Source organism: Microcebus murinus, chromosome 8 (genome assembly GCF_040939455.1).
Source record: "Microcebus murinus isolate Inina chromosome 8, M.murinus_Inina_mat1.0, whole genome shotgun sequence".
Taxonomy (NCBI): Eukaryota; Metazoa; Chordata; class Mammalia; order Primates; family Cheirogaleidae; genus Microcebus; species Microcebus murinus.
In genome coordinates, this window is record NC_134111.1 from 55,261,278 (window position 1) to 55,286,591 (window position 25,314).

Below are 25,314 nucleotides of genomic sequence, written 5' to 3' on the forward strand. Positions count from 1 at the left end.
GCATGTCCTGCTCCCTGCGTTCATATTTCAGTACTTATAAAATACATACGTGTGGACACAGACTCCTACAATAGTCACAACACGAGCTTTGAGCTAGACCTGGGTTCAAATCTTATACTCTGTGACCCTGAGAGAGTTACTTGACCTCTTTAGGCCTCAGTCACTTCATCCATAAAATGAGGTAACAATAATATTATCTCATAGAGTTGTGAATGAGCAAGATTACAACTCAGGTCTCCTGAGTTTAGTTTCCATTAGATGCATATACCCAAAGACATAAAAGAAGAACAACCTGTTTCACAACTGTCCAAAGCTTGGCATCTGCAAAGCTCAGGCAGATTCACAAGTTTTGTGTCATTTATTGATTCATTAAGTCAGTCATTAATTTATCGCTTTAGTGGTTCAACAAATATTTTATTGAGCACCTACTATAGGGTCGAGCATTTTTGTCAGGCACTGGGGATACAACAGTTTTCAAGTAATTTAGGGTTTGGTTAAGGCAAATTTGACTTTATCATTTATACCTATTGGAGGTATGCAGAAATGATATTCACAGACTAATTTGTTAATTTGAGTCTACAGAGTTAACATGCATGTAATAGTATTGGATCTAAGTTAATATGTTGCCCTTGTTAATTATAATTACTATTAATTATGGTTAATTTCTAACTCTGTGGAAAAGCTGAGAGCACCTTCCTCCATCTTGCTGCTCTAAGCTGGCAAACAGCAGGTGCTCTGGGGAGCAGCAGTGAAGGGTTTATACTGAGTGAGCTCTTACAAGGCAAACTGTTGGCCCTGCATTGCAGTCAGGTCTCCAACCAACGACAAGATACACGCGGGGTCCTGGCATGGAAGCATTTGGAGTTTAACTGTTTTTCCTAATTGAAAAGGTGGATGCCCTTCCACCGTGTAGACTGAGGTGCCAAGAGGCTGGATCCTGAGCAAGGACTGGGTGTTGTTGCTTTAAGATTTTATTTTTTCCTTGTCTGTTTTACAGCATGTTCTTTTCAGAGCATTCCCTAATCACTTTGCTTCACACATGCACTCCATCCATATTAATTTTCTGTGCTATAGTAACAACAAGAGGATAAAAACAGAAAGAGGAAAACCTTATTTCCCCCCATGAATTGCACAGGATCACACGAAGGAGAAGGACTCAGAGTAGATGAATGGACCTACGGCCTGTTATTGAAGGTGCAGGTGACCTTGACTTGTTCCTTGGCTCTCTCCTTTACTTTTCTCTGGGGGACAAAAAAAAATCAGCCTAAACAGATAAGCAGAAGGAAGAAAATTTTTTAAGGGCAAGATAATTCACAAGATCAGATATTGATAAAGTAAGTTGGGGGTTTTACTTTGCCTTTAGAATACCCCCATGCATGGCATCCTACCTCTAGCAGACAGAGGCTTAATTGTCTCCACACCAAAAGCCCTAATTCACTTTCCACAGAGCCCCGCACTCAGCAGCACTTCCTTTCGTGGGGCAGATAAGATCAAGCACCCACATCTATCTTTTATGCATCCCATGACACCGAAGATTAAAACTACCTGCCCTGATATGTTTTACATTTGATTTTTATTTGGGGGGATGAAAACATCATGCTTTAATCTGATACTTATAAAATACCACATTTGCCACTGAGAGGTTTCCGTGTCCAAAACATCTGCCCACCCCCACGCCCATGCCTCCTTTTGACCTTCACAGCTGAGCCCATCTGGATCCTCCTCCTTTCCAGCTGACAGCGAAAGAGCCAACGAAATACCTTTTCCTGTTGCTGGGTGACTGCGAACAATTTGAAAACAAGTCCCATAAAGGCAGCAGCTTCACGGCCTGCCATTGGCTGGCTGCGAATACTGAGCAATGCTGACGCATTAGTGTTGGCAGAAGAGTGACAGGAGGGAATAGCTACGCAAATATATTACTGGCCTGATGTTCCACCGGAGAGAAAGACTATTTCAAGGCTGAGTGACAACTATAACATACCCTGTTAGAAGAAAAATAAATCTCCCCGAGCCTACATTCAGGCATCTGAAGTAGACTGCGGAAAATACTGCAGAAGAAAACCACAAAAAACCCACCTCAAGGTTGTCTTACCCTCAAATATCCTGCTTTTTATGGTCTGATGAGCAGTTCTTCCTGTTCAAGACCTATGTGGGTATTTCTACATACCTTTCGTAGAATATGTGTTTATACATTTTAAAGTCCAAACTTCTTTATTTGGGACATAATTTTCAACGTCAAGAACTTTTAAAATTTTCTTTGTCTCCTTGTCCCCAGCGTCCCTTCCTTGACCTTCATCCCTTGACCTTCAAGTCCAAAAATCCGGCAGCCACAGGATGTGGTCAGTGTCAGGGGCTGCACTGGCTGCATTTTATCTCACTCTGTCCACTTAAAATATTTGCATCCTGGTGGGAGGATAAGCATAGTCCTGTCTAAACAGCTTTGGGATTTCATCTTTGCAGTCAGAGAGAGCTGTTTGGATACAAGTAACTGCTTTTGCTAACACCGGGTTAACTGTTCACACACAAATCTGCCAACGCGCCTCTAGGAAAGAATGTCCTTCTACTAATTGAATTCTAATGAGGCCAGGAAGTAGATTAGGAATTGAGTTATTTTACTATGAGTTTCAAACATCGGATATAGGGATGTTAGGCCTATTTGATCTGCTTAATTTTCCAGTAGATCCTAAATAATTCATGAAGAAATGACTACCCAGAAGGAATCTGTGGGTTATTGGTTGATCCAGTTGCACAGGGCTTTTCTGGTTATATATCAGAGACTCCAGTGTTCAAGCACAAGAGAAAGATGCTGATCTGAGATGACCCAATGAGACAGTCATTAATGAGGAATGCCTGGAGGAATTTAATTGGCATGTCCCTGGAAATTATTTTTATTTGCCTTGTAATATTTAGGTGAGTTTCAGAGCCAAATCAGGGTGACCATCAGTGAGGTCACCCATGATTTCTACTTAACTGTGGAAATAGAAATGCTTTAAGGAGATAATAGAATATTCTTTTCAATAATGTGATCTAGCCAACATCGCTTGAGAAATCACTTCATCACTTCCTGGGGGTTGCCCAGGATCTACACGTTATGAAGGGGCCCTTGTGAACATCTCACCTATACCCCAGGAGATGTCTGCTGGCCATAAGTGAGGGCTATCTGGAAGTTATGTGCAAGTACCCCTCACCTGCGAAGGACAGCCATGCTACTCTCTGCCTGGCACCTTGCTCCCTTCTAGGGGAGCTGGCCCTTCTTCCACTCCAATCACATGGTTCCACCTGGGAAATGACATATTCTTCTATGAGCATATGTCTTCTGTGACATATTCTTCTATCAACCTCATCATGGTTGATCAGTTCAGGGATGGACACATAAACCAACTTGGACCATCAGAAAACGTCCCTGAGATTCTCCACACTGGAACTTGTGGAGAAAAGAAACTTCTTTTCTAAAGGGCTTTGCTGAAAGATGTGAAACCTCGGCTCTGACAGAGGCCGCATTTACCCTTTGTAAAGAAAGCCAGTCTGCAGTGAGCACGCCGGGGGCTCAGTGCTGTACTGTGAGGCTCTGCACATTGGGTCTAAGGGGCAGCTCAGGTGCTTGGCACAGAGCCACAGCAGCCAGCCCTGCGCCTGGTCAGGTGGCTCGGAGCACAGCAGTTGGCTCTGCAGGAGCCTATTCAGCAGGGCAGGTTTTCCTTTAGGTGTACACTACACTCCCGTTTGTAACCCTTCCTGGGAAGACTGTGGGCGCATGTATACCACATAGAGGAAGAAGATTTTACATCCGGGACCTTGCGCCCTCAACCCTGACTTCCCACAAATGAATTTACCCCTAAGTGAGAGAAAGAGCTCACATGGAGAAGCGTGATCACAGCCCAGGGCAGATAGGGACATTCCTAACACTGGAATACTTGGTCTTTCAGGGCATTGTCAGAGTAATCAGCTCTTACTCTCACACATAACACCTCAGAGAATCAGAGTAAAGCTGTTTTCAAGGAGATCACTGAGGGTTTAAAAGATATTTCAGGCAGAAGCATAAATTTCTCCATGGTTTTGAAGGGAGGGCAATTCTCTCTTAATTCACATTGAAGCAATGTTGTCACAGAAAGCCTCTTGCTCTCCTCTTTTTCTTTTCTGAATTTTAAGTCTTTTCTGTTGGTATATCGGGGAAGAGTACAAAGTGTTCTTCCTAAAAAGCCAGCTTCAGTGTTTCACAGGGTTGTTTGACAAACTTAAGTCCAGCAGTGAGGACAGCCACCTGTTCCTGCAGAAATCACAAAGCTTGGTTTTCACAGAGCTCTTTTGTCCCCAGAAAGGTGGGAAGTGGATTATAATATATGCTAGGAAAATGAACCTAGTAGCAAAAGGAATGGGATTATTCAGCACAAGAATTGTTAGAAATTTACCCTTTGGAGGGAAGAAGTGTTGGTAGACCCCACAAACAGATTCCTTGAGGTTGATATTCCAGAATACCGCAGGCTAAGGAAGCACACCTGCCTAAACAATGGGGCTGGATTACTTTACAAACTGGGTAACCTTAAAAACAGAAACAAACAAACAAAAACACTCTTAGCAGAGTATGTTGAAGTCTGAGCTCATACCGGAGAACTAAGCCAAGATTATACAAGGGCTCACAGCAGACCATAAGGAGAAGACCAAGCCAAGGCAGAAGGATCTAAACCAAGAGTTCCAAGTCATTTCAAAAGGGAATGTTACAACTTCAGTGTGCAAACCCAGTCATGATTTCTTAATTTGTACACTGTAATTAACTAAGAATTTCTCTCTGTGCCTCCATTTTACCATCTGTAAAATAAGAAAAAATACTTCACTAATGTGAAGATTAAATGAGTTAATACAGGTAAGGTATCAAAACAGACCTGGCAGCTGGTAATTGTTCATGAAATGTTTATTTACCAGGTGAGGGTCGAACTGAGCGGGCTGATCATATACAGGGGAGGAGAGTCCCAGGCAAAGGCCTCGGCGGCAGGAACCGAGGTTTCCACATTGCCTGGGCTGCCTGATACACACGTGGGATTCGGCTGCTGGGGCCTCCTTCAGAGGGGCGCTGCTAACAGCGAAAGAAGAGCTGTGAAAGCACTTTGGATCAGCAAGAATGCTGCAGCTGTAAGAGCATTACTCCTAGCGAATGGCAATATTTGAAAGTATATAATAATTGGTATCGTGTTTTCCTACACTAAGCCCAGGAAATGTATTTTAAAGTCCATCCACCTGTAGATGCTTAACAACAGAATAGTATTTAAGCCGTTTATCCTCGGATAGGTTGAGAAAAGCCCGAGTGTAAGTTCTCACCAGCCCTTCTCATACTTGGTCCTTTCATGGGTGTGGATGCGATTACAGTGAGCCTAAAGGCGCGCCTGTGGCAGCTGCTCAGAGACAGCTTCCAGGGCCAACTCTGAGGCCAGCTGCGGTGACCCCCAACCTAGGGGGATGAGGGAAAATCTGTTTTGAGCTTAGACCCCTTCTACAATGAGGTCTTAAAGAAAGGATTCTAGAGTTTCGGTTACAGTGGGACTATAACAGATTTTCAGTTTTTATTAAAATTCTTACTCATGCACAGCCTAACTCCTTTTAGTCCCAGCCAAATGTTGGAGGCCCTGAATGGAAACATTAACCTGAATTACATGACAGTCTTAGCATGTTCTTTCTGGTTATTCTTGTTCATAATGCAGAATTTAATTCCTTGGCTTTATTTATATGAGCATCAAATCCAAAGATTGCAAAATTGTTGCATAGATATTGACTATGGATATTTTAACGCTTGGCTAAGGTAGTGTCTTTGTAAAATCCAAGAATTGCTTCTAGGGAAGCAAAATCACCCAAAACCATTCCACCAACATGCAGTGTTCTGGGGAAGAAGACAAGGTGTGCTTAATGTCTCTACCAGCTCTGGCAATGAGAGGAATGCATTTGAAGGGATGGAGTGCAGCCATAGAAACGGCTAGGTTCAAGTCCTGCTGCTATACACATGCTGCAATTACACACAGCAATAAATATAATTAATGGGGCACCTGACCCACTGACCTCCGGATACCTGGATACCTACTGCACCACCTCACGGACGATCCCCAGCCCCTCCACGCTGCTTTGCGCTTTGCTCGGATACAGCAAGCATGAGGGCCTTACCCAGGCTTTGTTCTTAAGGCTGAACCAGAGGGGAGAGATCCCCAGTCCCTCTGCCTCACTCCTGGGCAAATGAAAAAGCTGCCTGTGTCACTAACGTATTCCAGGTCATGCACACACACAAACATTATTATATGTTGAAATTACTTTTAAATTACTGTCTTTTGGGTTTTAACCATTTTCCTAGAAATGTGGCTCAGCAAATCCTTACGTGGAGCAAGGATGGCACCCAGTGGCCAAAGTGCTTCATCTCAGATCCTGTTTTCTCAAAGATTTTCCATTCAATTGTCTCTTTGGAGAAATTGAATTACCAGGAGATCCTTCTCTAAAGCCAGAGTTGAAACTCCAAATCACATGAGTAGCGCTTCAAGTTGAAGCACGTGTACACACACAAACGCACGCGCACGCACACACACACTCACACACAAATTGTGACAGTATCAGGAATTAATTCAGAATAGCTAGAAACTTTGAAAAATCTTTAAAAATGTATCATGAGAGTTTATGTTAAAATCGTCACATTTCAGATGTGCAGATGACAGTCTATGACATTCCCGGCATCAAGGATCACTATAGCAAATAGACAAATATAAACCCAGTCTCACATTCTTCACTTCATATCTTCCCCCAAATAGTCTCTAGTTCATAAGTTCTCATGCCTTAAACATAAGACTTTATCTCCTGACAAGTGCTTTATCATTAAACTGATGTTTGCAATCTCATATCCTTGTTATCTTTCTTACGAGGTACTTGGCAGGCCTGGAGAGAACAGGATAATAAAGTGGGGCTGCTCTTTTTTCTTTGAGCTTTCCAGATGTTGAGAGATTTCTGTACAGCTAGATAGCCAATCAGACTATACAGATGACAGGCAAGAAGTCAGAATAATGGATCATATATTCTCTTGCTAAGAATGATGCAATGTCTCTGTAAGGTTTGCTGTTTCCAATTTCCTTAGGTTTCTAAGCGGTCTAAAACTCCAGGGCAAGAAGTCACACGGATAGCACAACTACAGTGCAAAAAGAAGTTTCTAATAAAACAGAATTATATAATAATTGCCCAGAGAATGCCATGGATAGTCTTTTCAAATGTCTATGTTAAGCTCAGCCAAAAATTCTGCCTTTCTGAGACTTCATGACCATTCATACTTATTTGACCTCAAAAGTGTCAAGATGCCACAAAAGTTCCCATAATAATAGCCGAATCAAAAGAAATGACTTAAGGGTAAAATTCAACGACACTGCTTCCATTTTCCTACTCAGCCACTTGAAGAGCAGCATTGTCTTCAAGGTCAGAACAAAACGTGGGAGACGAAAAACCAAAGCAGATAGGTTCTTGGGTTCTTAGTTGCCTCATACGTGAAATGGAGATACGCTAACCCTGCCCTCACCACCACACTGTGAGGCTCAGGCGAGATAACAGACGTGAAAACGTTTTTATACATCGCTATTTCTTATTATCGAAGACATCATTATTTAAACATTTATAGGTAGCATGAGTGTACAGTTTCTATACTGATGAGATTAAGACTCTTGCCTTACCTAACGTAATCACTTACCTTCCTCATGAGCATTATTACATTATATTACCCTTCAAATAGAATATAGTCCTGGGGGGCTTTAGAAATTACTTATGGTATGTCATTAAATCAAGCTGAGCCATCTTCTACCAAATACCCAAATTCTTAAACAGAGCTTACATTCAAAACTTTGAGTATTCAGAAATCATAAAATCCCCAAGATGTTTTGTCAACATTTATGTTGCTTTGTGTTTTATTTTCCCCTTCCCTCCTGGGGATAAATTTTATAGACTCATAAAATTATGTCTGGAAATGGCTTTGTTTTGCAGATAAGGAAACCTGAAGGCTGGAAATTTTAAATGAACCAAAAGGTCTGGTGGCTGCTTTGTCTATTTACACATTTGCTCACGCTCTGGTCTCACTGTGTTTCTGGTCTTACAAAGACTGTATAAAAAGGGGCAGCTCTGGCTACTGACTGGAGAAAGCCCTTTGGTCAGACATTGTCTGCTAACTTCCTATTTCATATGGTGCCTTGGGACCAATAGAACAAGGTTCGTAAACATTTTAAAGCATTCGGATGGATTCATTTTTCAATTGAGAAAAAAATATGAAGAACTGTCAGACTGGTACATGATTTCAAAAATAGGCAAGAGAGACAGATCACAGGACTATACAAAATAGTAAATAAAATACAAATTAAAAAGTATTAGAAAGGCATCTTGAAGGTCAAGAAATGATAGATTCTACAAAATTCAGTCAGTGGGATGGTGGTAGAGGGATACTGGAATGAAGAATCTTATTTAATAGTAAAGAAATTGCTAAATCAACTAAGAACTAAAGGCAAATGGCTTTTGGCCACAGCAGGGAAGAGAGACATTGTCATTACAGAGCACTCCAAAGAGAATAGGGCCAGCACTTATCCTAAACAAAGAAAATGAATCTCTGTGTTTTCATACAGTTTAGGTTGCATAGAAAACCCAGGAAACTAACAACCAAGAACCAAGCCAAAGGGTTTTAAACAACATAAAGCAAGAATTGAGAAAAACTTTCCAGACATTCCTATTGTCACAGATCCCTGCTTCAAAATTCTACGCACACGTTATAATTTCCTCTGCCATAAAAATGGCAAATATTTCAATGAATTTGGTCACAAGGAAGATATTTCTCCAGCACCCAGGTGAAAAACATGGCTTTAGGTGTTAGAAGGGTTACAAAAATGAGTAAGTCAAGGATTCTCTCCTAAAAGTGTTTCTAGTTTAACCATGTGGTTAGGCGGGGCACCAAGATTAATACTGCAAGGTAGGAAGTGGTAAGTATGGTGAAAAGAATGGAAAATGAGAAGGTCACTTTTGCCTAAGGGACAGCTAGAAGGACTTCAGGGAGAGAGGAGCAACCCAGCATGGACAGACTCATTGTTAGGACTTTAAATATGTAGAGAAAGGTGGGGACAAAGTTAGGAAAGGGGCAGGCAGTGGGCAGGAAACAGGCTGGAAAAGTGAATTGGAGGTTAGAGTTCTGAGTACTTTTAATGTCCAATTAAAGAAATAGAATCGACAGAATCTAGAGGCCCATGGAAGAGGCTAAGCTTTGTGAAGTGGGACCCAGCACCCACGGAGGAGTTCTGCCGTTCATCTGGCAGCTGTATACAGGTTGGGTGTGGGAGAGGGTCAAGAGGAGGAGGGAGCCCAGCGCGGAGGGCAGCGTGCAGCTGCCTGCGTGGGAGAGAACCAGCCCCTGAGCCGGTGAGGGCGGTGGGGGTGGACGGGGTGAGGGGCCTTCTGAAGGCAGAGTGGAGGGCACAGTGTGCGGGCTGAGGAGCGGGGAGGGCTCAACGACGACTGTGCAACTGTAGCCAAAGTGTGCATGGGAGAGCGAGGGCGAGGGAGGCCTGTCAGGAGGTAGTAGCTTCTGGGTGTAGGGAACAAACCGCTGAGGGGACGCCAGCCATTATGATGGCTAAGCCACGCCCAGAACACTGAGGTGAGGGGCTACAAAGGCTGCAAGTGGTTCTACACCTACAGTTACCAATGGCTGTAATCAGAGGAAGACCAGAAAGAAGGGAGAGTGAGATGGTTCTGGATGCCCTAGTGTTCTGGAAGTTTCTGCCACCTTTGACTTCTACAGTTCCCTTCAGAGTTCAGGGGTCAGGGCTGTCACCGGGCCACACCACTGCTCTCTGCTGGACCTTCAGGACTTGTCCCCTGTGCTCTGCTCTTTGTCTCCCTGCCTCAGGCTCAGACTCCCTGTGCTGTGCCGGCACTGTGGGAAGTGCCGGGGAGAGAAAGCCTTCCAGGCCCATTCTTCCCGCCAGGGAAGTAGATGCTCCCAGTGGCCTCCTAGAGACAGTGTCCCTGCTTTGTGTTCAAATGGAAACAAGTGATAAATAGTGGCTGTATAAGTCGATCCAAGGGGAGGGCAGGGTCACCACAGGATGTATTTTGGTCAGGCGGGTCCTTGAAGGGCCCTCAATCCGTAGCCGCTTAGCTCAGCAGCAGGAAAGGCCAGTCTGCGCTCCCGGACCTGCCCCTCCCAGCCTCCGCCTCCGCAGTACGCTCCACACTCGAGAGTGACAAAGGACACCCATCCTTTTTCTGATGTGGCATTTGATTAAGACACAATTCATAAAGAGAGCCGGACACTTGAACACCAAGCACTCCACATATTTACGGCCGTGTCCCGAGCCGCGTGGCCGCTGGCTGGGCGGCTGCCTTGCGGCAGAGGCTGCCCTTTAGGGCGCTGAGGCAGCTGTTTCCTCTGCAGCCAATTTCCTGGTGAAGGTTCAATAACTTTCCCTGATGATAGAAAAAACAAAACAAAACAAAAAAACCAACTTGGATATTAAACTTGGCATAAATACTATTTAAAGTCAAAACAACTTCCTAAATTCAAGAGGCGGGGACAAGGGAGAAGACAGAATAGGTGAGGGATAATGTGATAGCCAAATTCCTTTCAGACTGCTGCAAGCGCATCTTCTAAACCACCTTAGAAATCAGCTGAGCTGAGTCGCAAGGCTGCTGCTGAGATTTCTGAGGGTAGCATTTTGGGAAGGACATGAGAACTGAGACTCAGAGAAACAAGAGAAAGCTTTTGTCCCCTCTCTGGCACCCTGAGGTCCTGGGCTATCCCCAGGGCTATCCCCAGGGACAAGGGCGGGAGGGTCCCTCCTACTGATCCGAGTGAGAACTGAGCTCTCCTCCCTCCACCATGGGCAGCCCTCCACAGGGCCAGGCTCCACCTCATTCCTTCCTTGGGGTTCTCTGTGTCACCTGAGTTTGGGTAAATGCCACGGTGTTACCCCCTCTCTACATAGTGAGTTCTTCCTCTGCAAGAGGCTGCTGCAAGGATTGGACTTTCCCATGGCTTTGGAAATAGATTGGGCAGGGCAGCAGCTAGCCCAGGTGGTGCCCTTGTGCCACTTACAAAAGGAGCCCACCCCCACCCCAGGATCAATTGCATAAAGACATCCCATGCACTTGGCCAACCAAGGGAAGAGGGCAGCCTCCGCTCCTGCCCGCCTGTTCCAGGGCCCTTGTGCAGGGCATATGGCAGACGCATCTACTGGCATTACTGTAAGGGCAGTCCTGAGGGCTGAAGCTTCTTATTATACACATTAGACTATTTCATGGATCCAAGTGTCTTCTCCAGTCTGAATCACTATTATTATTTTTAAAGCCCAGTAAATCACATTCCATTGATCAGTCTGCAGAACAGGCCATAAGATCCTATTTTTGATGCAGCTATTCTTATTTTGGTATGTAAATGCTACAAGGAATGCCTATTCTTGGTACTTTATTTTATTTACTTTACCAGGATATTAATTTGTGGCCTAGGCATGAACATTGAAAACTTGAAATATGTAAGAGGTAGTCCAAACCTGGATACGCAATGTGAGTTATTGGTGTTTAATTACTGAGGCAGTTATAGTGCTGTAAATGAGTTCTCTCTGATTGCAGCCCTAACCCATACAGTTCTGAATTGAAAGAAGGGATGATAGAAAGTGGCAATATAACATGAGAACATCCATGAGTTGATTTTAATTGGTAAACTGGCAATATATAGTGATAATTGTTTGGTCTGTCCACCGCATTGGAATCTAAGGAAAGTACATAAAATTACAAGAGCATATAATTGGTGTACTAAACTCATTTTCTTATGTTATCGCAGCTGGCATCTTCAGGTTATTAAAAGCCTTTAAACCAGCCATCTTCAAGGAGATGTAATTGTCAATATGGTCTTTATACATTATTCCTGTTAGCACAGAGCTGAAGAAATATAAACAGGCACTAAAATCTAAACAAATTTTCTATATATAACTTTCTTATTTCAAGTTCATGGAGGATCAGTATATGTTAATGAGGATTAAAAACCATTTTTTTAAAGATCCTGGTTTCCTCATTAGATGCACAGGGCAATTGATCCATAAAGGATAATTTATTAATGTTTTAAACAGAATCAGACTTTTAAAAACAATTAATTCATTAGTTCCAAGAAGTTCTGTCATTTTTTTTTTTTTGTATTCCAAGTGCTTTTATTCTGAGCAGTAGGTACAAAAAATAACGAGATGTATCTTATGCTGTATAGTTCAGTATGCTTCACAGTACACAATGGACTGTTTCCCAAGGTATAAATATTATATCAGAACCAGGAAAAATAAGCCCAAATTTTGACATTGTTGGATGAACAATTATATGTTGCTTTATCTACTTATCCTGGCTGGACAGTCCAGGGACGCTTCTAGAAAGGTTTTCACACTGTATTCTCCTTCACTCAACCACCACTACACACCCCTCTAGGAGATTTTCCCCAACAGAGGAAATACAGTTATCAGAACAAAACAAAACCAAAACACCACCACCTCCCCCTACCACCCTAGCAGCCTAGAATAGCAGGAAACATTCCAAAACATGAAGGGATGTGAGATAGGAGGACAAGATGTGAGACAGGGTAAGGTGGCATCAGCCTAACATTACTGATTTTTAATGATTCACTACAGGTTCATCTTGTATGAAATTAGTCTTCCTTTAGGTCCCACTACCTACTAGTACAAATGGTAGCAAATTAAGAGTAATGAATAGTACATACCACACTCTAACAATAGTATAGGATCTCAATCTCTCCTACTTATCTCTGGGAGTCCTCAGGGTATGCCTTACCTGTCCTTAAAAAGTGACCACTCAGCCTGTATTAGTTCCTCCAGCCTCTTCCAGGCACACTGGTAGGACGGTCCCTTGCCTTTGGTCTGTAGTGATGCTTCCTTCCATTGGGCTCCTGCTTCCTGTTGTGTGCTGTTGACACTCTGGAGCCGTGTGCTATTGGGGGTATTTAATGCACCGAAACCATACTAAAGTCCATGTTTTTTGTGTTCACTCATGTTCTCAGCCAAGAACATGAATCCATGGGAGGCTGAGGTAAGGGATAAATCCAAGGTACAAATCCCATGCTGAACTCGGAATCATCTAGACACAGAAGCCTGGGGCCTTAACTGCCATTAGGAAGAATTCTTGACTCAGGAGGCCTCTTGTAAATAACCACAATGAGTCTCTCATGTAAATAACCGCATTTCACTGGTCTCCCAGACATTTCTGCATCTCAGATGTGGTGCAGTGTGACTTTCAACTAAAGTCTGCCGTATGCATCTATGTAGCATTTGACCTCTGGATCTTTTTAGCACTAAATGATGAAATCAGTTTTTTCCCAAACTCTGGCTTAATCTCTGAATCACAGATTACTAGCCTGGTCCCAGCTGGATATAATCCAATACACTGGGACTCAGCCATCCTTTAACTCATGAAATCTCATGGATAACTCTGATTCTAGATTTCAAATCACTGTACACATTTAAAAAAATTTTTTTTACTATCTCTGTTAAATAAACACTGCAGGTAGCAATGGTTACAATATATTTTAATGTAAACATAGTTTGTCATATATATTGGTCAAAACAAAGCATTTATTTACTATTATTTAGCTACAATGTTAGGGAACTGCCATTGCACATATTTCAGCCTGGAATTTCGATCAATGCTTTTCACAGTCTATGTGCAGGATTATTTTAAGCACACTACATTTTAATGTTATTGCTGCAGTTATAACAGACATCAGCTACCAATTATGATAATGTTTTATTTACTTTATATAGCAAGACAAAAAGCCACTTGGTTATAATTATCTACTATATCTCAATTACATTGTAATAGGATACTAGCTAATATCTTTCAGGATAAAATCTGGAATAAATCAGTTAAGTTAATAATCTTGACAATTTTAAGATGAAATAACCCTTTGTTCTCAAATTTAAATACTCGATATTTTAGTATGTTTGTAAGCTAACAATAGAAAAACATGACAAATTCAAGAACAATGGGGTTTTCCTTACTCTAAGCAAATAATTAAACCTGAACACAGGTCAGTAACTTTTAGAAAGGTTGGCCTGCTATGGCTCTGGACAGGTCCCACGGAGTAGCTCTTGCAGTCATATTTAGTCCATTGTGAGCCTTGTTGTTTTTCTCCTTGCCTACCCCTTACCTCTTTTCGCAATGATGACAGTTATAACAAAAGCAAAAATATAATAATATAGACATTATATTAGCATTTCGTCAGGAACTAAGTATTTCCATGAATAGGTTTTCTAGGTAACTGAACTTTATTAAAGTTAAAAAGCTTTAAATATTGTTTTTTTTGTTTTTTTTTGTTTTTTTTTGAGACAGAGTCTCGCTTTGTTGTCCAGGCTAGAGTGAGTGCCGTGGCGTCAGCCTAGCTCACAGCAACCTCAAACTCCTGGGCTCGAGCGATCCTTCTGCCTCAGCCTCCTGAGTAGCTGGGACTACAGGCATGCGCCACCATGCCCGGCTAATTTTTTATATATATATCAGTTGGCCAATTAATTTCTTTCTATTTATAGTAGAGACGGGGTCTCGCTCTTACTCAGGCTGGTTTTGAACTCCTGACCTTGAGCAATCCGCCCGCCTCGGCCTCCCAGAGAGCTAGGATTACAGGTGTGAGCCACCGCGCCCGGCCAGAAAAAGCTTTAAATATTTTTGATGGAGAAATGTTTATAAAATGTATATATTAAATGAAATTATAAAAATACATAAGATAATTATATATTACAGCTTCTTAATAACTAATCATTTTGAGTTCTAGAACACTGATGCTGCTTGGAATTATTTAGCCATTCATGCCTTCATTCATCCATTCAACATGTACTCATTTAGTGATACTATGTTCCAAGAACTATAAAAGGCAGCTGAGATACAGCAGTGAACAAAAGACACAAAAAGCACTGCCCTGATACAACTCACATTCTAGTCAGTATACAGGATGTTTGTCTCTACAACAAATAGGCTCTGACTGCTGTGCTTTTGGTTGCTGTCTCCTTTCTCTGTTGTCAGCTGTCACCTCTTGCTGGTGCCATATCTTGCCCTTGGATCTGGGTTACCACTGCAGGTGTTTCCCCTAAGCATTTCTCTAAGCCAATAATAAACCACACCCCTGGATGATGCCCGAGCAGCTCATATGCCAGTGTAGATGTGCTGTTCCTTGACCTCGTGAGAGGAATTCTCCCAGCCCTGCTCTCTGTGTTTGGCTCTTCCTTTTTTCCCTATCATTGTTCACGTGACTCAATTCTTCTAATGATCTGGTTCAGTTATCAGGCCCAAAGGCCTCTGTGCAAATGAAACTCTTAGGAAAGTAGCCATCACCAATTAAGACTGCATACTAATATTGTAATACAAACATGTTCCTTCTTGCTGTTGTTGTAGCTTTTCCTGATAATTCCCTGAACTTCCATATAAATTTAAAAAGGCAGACACCAAATCTTTCAAAAGGGAAGAAAATCAGTTTCCCTACATGCCTATGTGTTGACTGTTGCTAAAAACTGTCTGGTAGGAGTGTAGAGAGACAAGCAAGAATTTTGAACTGCATTTCAGAGAATGTTGGTGACTAAGGTAAAGATACATTCACAGACTTCTCAGACGTTGAAGCTGCAATTGGGTCACACCCCATGTAGCAGTGAAGCATGGTAGTTAAGAACTCCAGTTCTGGGGCCAGATTGCTATACCCCCTACAATCATTTGAAATTGGCCTGGTTACTCAACATCTCCATGCCTCAGTTTATTCATCTGTATAATAGTATGTACTACAGATGATTATGAGGATTAAATGAATTAACACGAGTAAAATGCCTTGATTATGCCTGGCACACAGGAAACAGTAAGTGCTAGCTATTATTTCAATCTCTTCACTTATTTTTACAGATGAAAATATAAACCTTAAGATTTTAAGTGAACAGCAAGTTAGAGATAAAACCAATGCCAAAATTAGGTGTCCTGATCCTCACCATATTACATATTTTTCTCCTGATATCCTGCTTACCTAACAAATGGTAATAGTGAATCTTTTAAATGATCATGAGGGGGCTACTCATATGTAATCCCCTCTTCCCGTCTAAAACACAAGGATCCAAACACAACTTTGCCTACTTCTACTCCCCCAACTCCCAGTAGTCAGGACTAAATCTACAGAGGCAAGGGATGAAGGGTCAGGAGTGCAGGTGAAGTTTAACTTTATGCACTAATAGGGCAACCATTTCCTTCTCCTTACCTTAAACTTGTCAACTTCAGCTTTTGAACATGTCGCATGGTATGATAGCACCTAATTCAGAAGAAAACAAAAGAACATTAATAACTAAACACGACTATTTTCTGAAATTCTCCTGGCTTAAAAGTAAGCTTTGCTCACCTATATCACTTCAACATAACAGTGGATTTTAATGTATGACAAGAAATAACATGTCTAATCAAAGTGTCTTACACAGATCATACGTTAAAGGGTATTTTATACCAGGATTTTTCTACAGGCAGTTATTTCCTCAAAGGGACATGATGTGGCTCAAGACCACAGTCCCCAAAGGATATGAACACTTATCCAGTGAAATGCTCTGAAAATAAATAAAAAGGTGGTGTGCATGTGCATCTACACACTTGTGTATGTATGTCCTGTGGCAGACGCTGTAGGTTTCCAACCCAACTTCCATTCCCTCACCTATTCTCACTTGCCTGCTTTTATTATGTAGGAAAGATTACATTGTTATGTATTTGGGGCCCTTTATGTAAGAGGATTATACTTCTTTGCCCTATTGACATCTGCCTTAGTATGTGGTTGCTTTGGCCAGTGGGATGTGGGGGAAGGTCACAAATGCCACTTTTGAGTAGTGTCTTTATGAACGATCACATGGTTCTGCCATCTTTCATTTTCCCTCCACCATGGGAAGGACATGGCCCAAGAGGGGCTGCTAATTCAGCCTGGGCCCCCAAATAATGAAGACATGTTGAGCGGAACTACCGCAAACCTGCAGCCATTGGCATGTCAAGTGAGCAAGAAATCAAGGTCTGTGGTTTATCATGGCATCATAACTTACTGGCTTAACCACTTCGGTACAGCACTCACCGGCCGCGAAACCTTGCCCACGGCCGGCACTCACAGTCTGCATGATAGTCTGTGCTGTGCATTGACAACGAGTCCGTTTTGCTCTTGTGTGATGAGGAGAGCTTTAAAGCACTGAAAGCTTGTTTTACTTTACAGGCAGCTTTACTTGCAATGTAAATCAGAATAGGTAACATATACACATATGTTTTCATTACGTTATTTTTAAATGTTCACAATTTTATTTTGATAAATGAAAAATTAGAAAAGTCATATCATGGCTGTCGGCTAAAGTCGACGCTCGGCTGTGCGCCTTCATATCACGGCTGTTGGCTAAAGTTGAAGCTCGGTTCATCTGTGACTATCGACTATAGTCAACACTCGGTACCTAAGCGGTTAAAGGTAAGAAACTAAAAAATAAAAAAAAAAAAAACAATTTGGTGACACTGCCCTGGTCAATGAATTCTAAGTGGGAGTGTTAGAGTTGCCTCTTTCCTTTTCCTTCCTCCCTGGACTACAGCTGTGAAGCCTGGAGAGGCAGTAATGTCTGGTGTCTATGAAGTGACACTCATGAGTGTGAATGCCAGCTTGTTATGGACAGCAGACCAGAATGAGAAAGAGAAATGAGCCCAGCCCTGGGCCACCCTGACCCAGAATTCTTGTTCTGTGGTACATTTTTAAAGTCAATGTTGGTATCTTATAAGGCCATATGCATACACACACACATATTATATATATATATATATATATATATTATATGTTTTATGCTGCTAAACACATTCCTAATCTATACAAATCTCAAACAAATAAGTCTGGGAAGTGCTAAATCCTTCTTCACCTACCAACCTTAGAGAATCATAGCACACAGTGGCTCTGAAAAGTAAAGTAGCGTGTTTTATTTTGTTAAACTCAGCATTTCTCAAATCTAAGCCACAGAACTACCTTTTAGGTTACATATTAATCTGGTAACATTCCAACTTGATCACTTGCTGACCAAGAACTTTGAGAAGCACTGACCCAGGCCACACCATCTGTGTGGTGCAAGCTGGGCAATGATGGAGGCAGTGTCCCATGGTGGTGGCAACACGGCCTCTACGGCCACACTGCCAGGGCACCTCCACTTATGAGTTCTGGGAGTTTGGGCAAGTGACTTAAACTCTTTGGGACTCATTAGTAAAATGGAATAATAGTAATACCATACAGGCATCTCCTGCTTAATGTCAGTAATATATTTTTGAAAATCAGAAGTTCCACCTGAAAACATGAACAGGGAGCCTGTTTTTCCATTATTTTTATTATAATGCATTGTAATATCTACAACAACTTCTTAAAACTCAACCATAACACAGTAAAATTCATAGGTATACATGAAACAAAAAAATAATGTTAGGTTAGAGTTGCTTAAAATGTTATTTTCTAAACATAATACAGTTATTAACAAAAATTCTTTATATTAAGTAATAGCTTCTCTATTGTTGAGATTTTTCTTAGTGATTTTTATTTTTTTTTTCTGTGGGAGGGGATTCACAAAAATGTTGTATTGCAAGATAAGTATGTTCCATGAGGTTTGGTTATTAAAAATGAAGAGATTTTCTACTGGGGAAATGTTAACTATGGAGGTATTCTGTGGAGTGGGCCTGTACTTCACAGAGTTCTTAGGAAGACTAAATACAATAATATATGTCAAATATGTGGCACACAAATAACCAACTTACATTTATTGTATTAGGGCATTAAGTATGAAATGTCCGATTTCTAATAAAAAATGTCACTTATTGTATCTCAAACAAGAAGCAGTCCAATTAATCAAACTTTGTGCCTGAACTATCGATAGTTTTGCCGTCTTAACAGTAGCTTGTTTATGGCAGCATGGAAGAAGTCTAGAGAATAAGTGATAATGAAAGGTGTTTTCCACAGCTTGTTGAGAATTGAATATTTTTCCTTGCAAGAAGTGGCCCAAAGCTGGAGGAAGTGGTAATCAGTTGGTACAAAGTCTGGTGAATACAGTGGATGACAGAGAGTTTCCAAGTCTAGCTTTCGTAGTTTGAGCAGCGTTGTTTTTCGTGACATGTGGTCTTGCAAGAGGATTGGCCTGTCTCTATTGACCTATCTTGGCTGCTTCATCACAAGCATTGTCATCATTTCATCCAATGGGTTGTAGTAGACATCCGCTGTAATCAACTAAGTTTCATAATCTACAGTAATACCAGCACTGGACTACCCAACAGACACCATTAGCTTTTTTTGATGAATATTTGGTTTTGTACTGTGTTTTGGCACTTCATCTTTATCCAACCATTGTGCCGAACATTTGCGATTCTCGAAAAGAATCCACTTTTCATCACACATAACAATACAATGTAGAAATGGTTCACCTTCATGTCGTGACAGCAAAGAAAGGCAAGCTTCCAGATGATTTCTCTTCTGATGCACATTTAATTCATGTGTAACCCATCTATCCAGCTTTTTTACCTTGCCCATTTGTTTCAAATGGCCCAATATTGTTGGAATAGTAACATCAAACTTTGCTGCTGATTCATGTATAAGTTGAGATGGATTCACTTCCACTACAGCTTTCAGCTCATCATTATCCACCTTGGTCTCAGATCACCTGCTGTGGCTCGTTTTCAAGATTAAAATCACCAGAATAGAACTTCTCAAACCATGGATGTACTGTGCATTCATTAGCCACATCCTTCCCAAACACCTCGTTGATACTTCGAGCTGTCTGTACTGTGCTGCATTGGTTCCATGACAGGACTCATGTTTAAAAATAGCATGAATTTTTGACTTATCCACGGTTTCACAAAAATTGCTCTAAAAATTTTTTTGAAAGATAATTACAAACCAAAGCATGCATTTGACAGAATAAGGATATATCTTAACAATAAAAAAAAAAAAACAACCAATAAGTGTCTAAGTGAAATGTCAGAGGTATCAATTGTCAAAGTTAGTACTTAAGAAAATCAGACATTCCACATTTAATAACCTAATGTTAATATTCAATTAAAATTCTATTATATAAATATGCAGGATATTATGTTATCATATTATCTTCATTGTCTCCTAATATTAATCAGTTATTTTCAATCAAAAAATTGAATAGATTTTGTTCTTTTGGTTTGGTTTTAATATGGTAAAATTTAATTTGGCTGTCATCTTATTGGAATCTCTTACTGTTTACAAGTCTATTTTTGCAGATGCAATCTGCAAAATTTATCTTCACCTTTAACGAAATCCCACAAAAACTCAAGCTGCAATTCAAAAGTATCTGCCACCAGGTGGTGCTTAGCCAGGCTTTTAGTATGCAAAACGTGCTATATCCCCTGCCCCACACCCCCTGTTTAAATCAACTCTTCCCACTTCCTTTATTTATTTTTTTAAAAGCTATTAACTCCACTAAATTGAAACTGTTTGAATCAGTGAAGCAAACAATTATTACAGATTAAGACTTTTTGTTCATATAAAATTACAGTAGGTTCTTTTGTTTTGTTTGTTTTTGAGTTGTAGGAGTTCTTTGTATTAGTATATTTTGGATTGAAGTCCTGTCTATGTATGTTTTGTAAATATTACCTCCTAGTCTATGACTTGTATCTTTTAATGAACAAAGTTTTAGATTTTGATGAAGTGTAATCTCTCAATGATTTTTATTGTTATTGTTTCACATATCCTTTCTAAGAAATATTTTCCTGTACCCAAGTGGTGAATATATATCTTATGCTATCTTCTAGAAACTTTATAGTTTTTTTTATCTTTTGTGTTTAGGTCTATGATACATCTGAAATTAAATTAAATAGTTTAAGACTTTGATGAAATAAATGCCTTGGTTATTTTCTTATGATTTTTAAATTTCCTGGGTCACAACTTGGAGTCAAAGCCCTTTTGGATTTCATTCTGAGATTGTAAGCCTCTTTACTGGCTAATCTATTAAGGCCATAGGAATTTATTAAATATTTATCCTACCTTATTTGACAAAGTTAATGATAAGGAAGCTTTTGGTTTTACATTTTGAATCTTCTTATTCAGAGAGTCCCTGTTTCCTTTTGTAGAATTCAGAACCAGTAAAGAGGGCAGAAGAGTGGCCTAGCTAAAGAATCTTTTAACCACCTTCTCCCAAAAGAGTATATTCCCATGTGGATGGGCAAGGAGATTGTTCTGCAGGAGTGGAAACTTTTGGTAAACCACAGTCTGGGAGGGTGGTAGCATTGTCTCCTCTAGGAATCTCTAGAAAAACCAACAAACCAGAGGAGCAGATTCCTTAATACAAGAGAACCATTAAGTCTTGCTTAAGAATACTCTGTACACTGCTGGTAGGACTGCAAATTAGTGCAACCTTTGTGGAAAAGAATTTAGAGATACCTCAAACAGCTAGAAATAGAAATACCATTCGACCCAGCAATAGCATTGTTGGGCATCTATCCAAAAGAACATAAGTCACTCTATTATAAAGACATCTGCACCCGAATGTTTATAGCAGCACAATTCACTATTGCACGGTCATGGAAACTACCCAAGTGCCCGTCAATTCATGAGTGGATAATTAAAATGTGGTATATGGAATGGAATATACCATTGGAATATTACTCAATCCTAAGAAACAATAGTGAGCTAGCACCGTTTATGCTATCCTGGATTAAGCTTAAGCCCATAATACAAAGCGAGATGACACAAGACCTGGAAAATGGGCTCCACATCTACTCGCCATCAAATTGGTACTGACAGACTAAAACTATGGTGCTCAAAAAGTGGTAGTGTTCAACAGGGATTTGGGGGGGAGACCCACATCTTAAGGATGTGGTGAGCATGGTGGGGGGGGGAGGGATTACCTCTATCCCTTTTTAGGGAGAGGCAAAGATACACACTGTAACCAAAATGTCTAAACAAAAAATCTGCTATTGGGAGGTGGACAGGTGGAAGGGGGGAGAAGGGGAAGGGTATGCACTTACATGGTGGGTGCAGTGCGCACCACTTGGAGGCTGGGCATGCTTGAAGCTCTGGCATAGCGGGGTGGGGAGGAGGGGCAGGGGCAAGATATGTGACCCTAACAATATTTGTACCCCGTAACATGAGGTAATTAAAAAAAAAAGAATACTCTGATTTTCTCCTTCTAAGCTGTTCCTGCTTCTGGTCCTAAAGGGTTTCCTGGGATGCACTCAGGAAGGCGGTGGTGCCCAGTTGTTTTAGTTTAGCCTCAGTGTTTGAGGTTTGATGCACAGAACCATTAATATTTCACCTGCAAGCTTATCAAATGTCTTAAATCTGGAATATTTTCAGTAATGCTACTTTTATGAGCTGAATTTTATACCCCCCCCACCATAATTCAATTTTGCACCCTCCTCCCTGAAATTCATTTATTCAATTCCTAATCCCTAGGATCTCAGAATGTAACTGTATTTGTAGATAGTTCTTTAAGAAGATAATTAAGGTAAAATGGGTTCATACGGCGGGGCCCTAAGCCAATATGATCAGTGTCTTTATAAGAAGAAGAGATTAGGACACAGGCACACACAGACTGAGGGGCGACCATGTGAGGACACAGTCAGAAGGCGGCCATCTGCAAGCCAAAGAGCAAGGCCTCAGAAGAAACCAACCCTTCCCACACCTTGATTTGGATTTCCAGCCTCCAAAACTGTGAGAAAAGAAATATCTGTTGTTTAAGCCCCCCAGTCTGTGGAACTGTGTGATGTTATGGCAACCCTAGCAAACTAATAGAGCCACATAACCTCATTAACCTAAGATCTGTGACAAATCTATGGATGCCACCGAAGGAGCCATAGCAAAGATAATTCTTAATTACTTTTAGCATAGCCAGTCTTCAAAAGAGAACCATTACTGTTTATATATATATATATATATATACACACACACACACACACATAAATATATAAAATATGTATACATAATTATATAGCATAAGTAATGACTACCAATCTGGCATATTTCTCTAGTTGAGAATAAAATTAAACAAATTGAAGAATTATATTTTTAAAATTACTTTTGCCAAGCTTCCTGGATAAGTTAAAGTTTCCTCCACAATTCCAGACTATATTAATTTGATAAAGTATTTGAATTTCCTAAGACATATATTTCATAGCAAGTATCCAGGCACACCATACATTTTTGGATAATAATAGCTTTGATCAAGTAAAAAAAGCTTTAATTAAATGCATTACAATAGTTTTGAAAAAAGAGGCATTTGCAAAATATAATTTTATATATATACTATCTTTCTCTATAAGAAACATTGTTAGGTTATGAGAGTTTAGCCATAACATACACAGTAGTTAATTTTTCTGACAGCGAAATAAAATTTGTATAAAGTTTACATGAAAAAGTAAACAGTTGATCCACAGAACACTCGACGAGCAGTAAGCTTTCACAAGAAAATTTCTATCCCAGATAGATTTATCTTTTGTGTTGATATTAAGTTAGAAAATATTTTAGAGGCAAAACTAATGACTCGGTTTTGTTAGTGAGCTCAGACTTAAGAAACCTTTAAAGTTTCTAAAATAAACCACTATTTGCAAAACCCTACTGACTTCAATTAACTTTTGGATTAAACTTTCTCCTAGCAAAACACAAAAAAAGCAAGATAAAGAAATTATTAGACCCACGAAAGACAGAGGAAAGAAGTCATGTTTTATGTTGAGTTTGCACAGCAGAGAAAGACAATAAACTACATTTCAAAAGAAAAACAATGGGCAGAGCTATGAGATAAGACACTGGATCAAGCCTGGCCCTTCCCTACATGCAGTTCAAGACCAGAGCCAAGCGCTTGTCTTGCTGTCTCAGGAACTTCCCCTGAGCGGTTGAGGGCCATCCCTCCCACCAGTCATTTTTAATGGGAATTTATTGTGGCTCTGGGCAGCCATTGGCTCCTGAAATGAGATATGGACCATTACAGAAACTGGCTGAGAGGAACACAAATGGAAAGAACCACTTAGCAGAGAGGAGGAACAAAGACACCACTCACGACCCAGACTGGCTGTGTCGGACAGACGAGGGCTGCATGAATGTTTACTGATATGTTTATGGCTCTGGTGGCAAAGTGGCACTTGGTGACACTTGAAAACTAAACTGATGGAAGACCTCAGCTAAGCTGTTCGGAAGTAAAATCTCAAATAATTTATATTGAGGAGCTCCAAAGAAATAAAGAAGCTTTTTTATCAGTGGTAGTCCTCCAAGCAAGAAAGGTGACAAACCACAAGGAATGAAGAGCCAATTTACTTGGGATGCCCTGACAGAAGTGTCACCTACCTATGTGAAGAAGCATACTTCAGGATTTCTTAACAAGATGATGACAGGATTCAAAGACATGGGAACTGAACGGACGAATTGAAACTGAGAAATCATCAGTATCTATTGCCAAATATTTAAGAATCTTCTATATAATAGGATGAAATGTTCATAAAGGCACTTGGGATAACTGTGCTTGCTGTGATCTTTTATCACAAACTTCAGAATATATCTGTCTTAAAAGCGTTTTTAAAAAATCTAAGAAGGATTCAAACTTCTTGAATTTAAAGTAAAATAACAGCTACCTGCTAAACCAGGGGTGATATTAATATAGGCATATCTCAGAGCTATTGTGGGTTGAGTTCCAGACCACCTCCATAAGGTGAATATGGAAATAAAGCAAGTCACACAATTTCACTTGGTTTCCTAGTGCATATAAAAGTTATTTTTATACTATACTTTGTCTATTGGGTGTGCAATAGCATTGTATCTAAATAAAAGTACATACCTTAATTTAAAAATAATTTATTGCTAAAAAAAATACTAATTCTCATTTGAGCCTTTAGCAAGTTGTAATCGTTTTGCTGGTGAAGGGTCTTGCCTTGATGTTGGTGGTTGCTGACTGATCAGGGTGGTGGTTGCTGATGGTTGGCATGGCTGTGGCAATTTCATAAAATACGACAACATGAAGTGTTCCCCTTTGATCGACTCCACTCTTCCTTTCACAAAAGATTTCTCTGTAGCATGCAATGCTGTTTGATAGCACCTTATCCACAGTAGAACTTCTCTCAAACTCGGAATCAATCCTCTCAAATACTGCCACTGCTTTATCAACTAAGCCGATGTACTATTCTGTATCCTTTGTTGTCATTGAAATAATGTCCACAGCATCTTCACCAGGATTAGATTCCATCTCAAGAAACCACTTTTTTGCTCATCCATAAGAACAAACTCTACATCCATTAAAGTTTTATCATGAGATTGAAGCAATTCAG

At 40.5% G+C, this 25,314-nt stretch overlaps 1 protein-coding gene across 1 annotated transcript in view; it reads right to left on the reverse strand.

The window, feature by feature from the left end:
- Nucleotides 1–25,314, reverse strand: part of LOC105883021 (dual 3',5'-cyclic-AMP and -GMP phosphodiesterase 11A) — a 185,836-nt gene that overhangs the window by 114,329 nt on the left and 46,193 nt on the right. Inside the window, exon 6 of the mRNA XM_076005395.1 lies at nucleotides 16,262–16,312. Coding sequence (XP_075861510.1) covers nucleotides 16,262–16,312 — 51 coding nt within the window. The remainder of the gene's footprint in view (nucleotides 1–16,261; nucleotides 16,313–25,314) is intronic.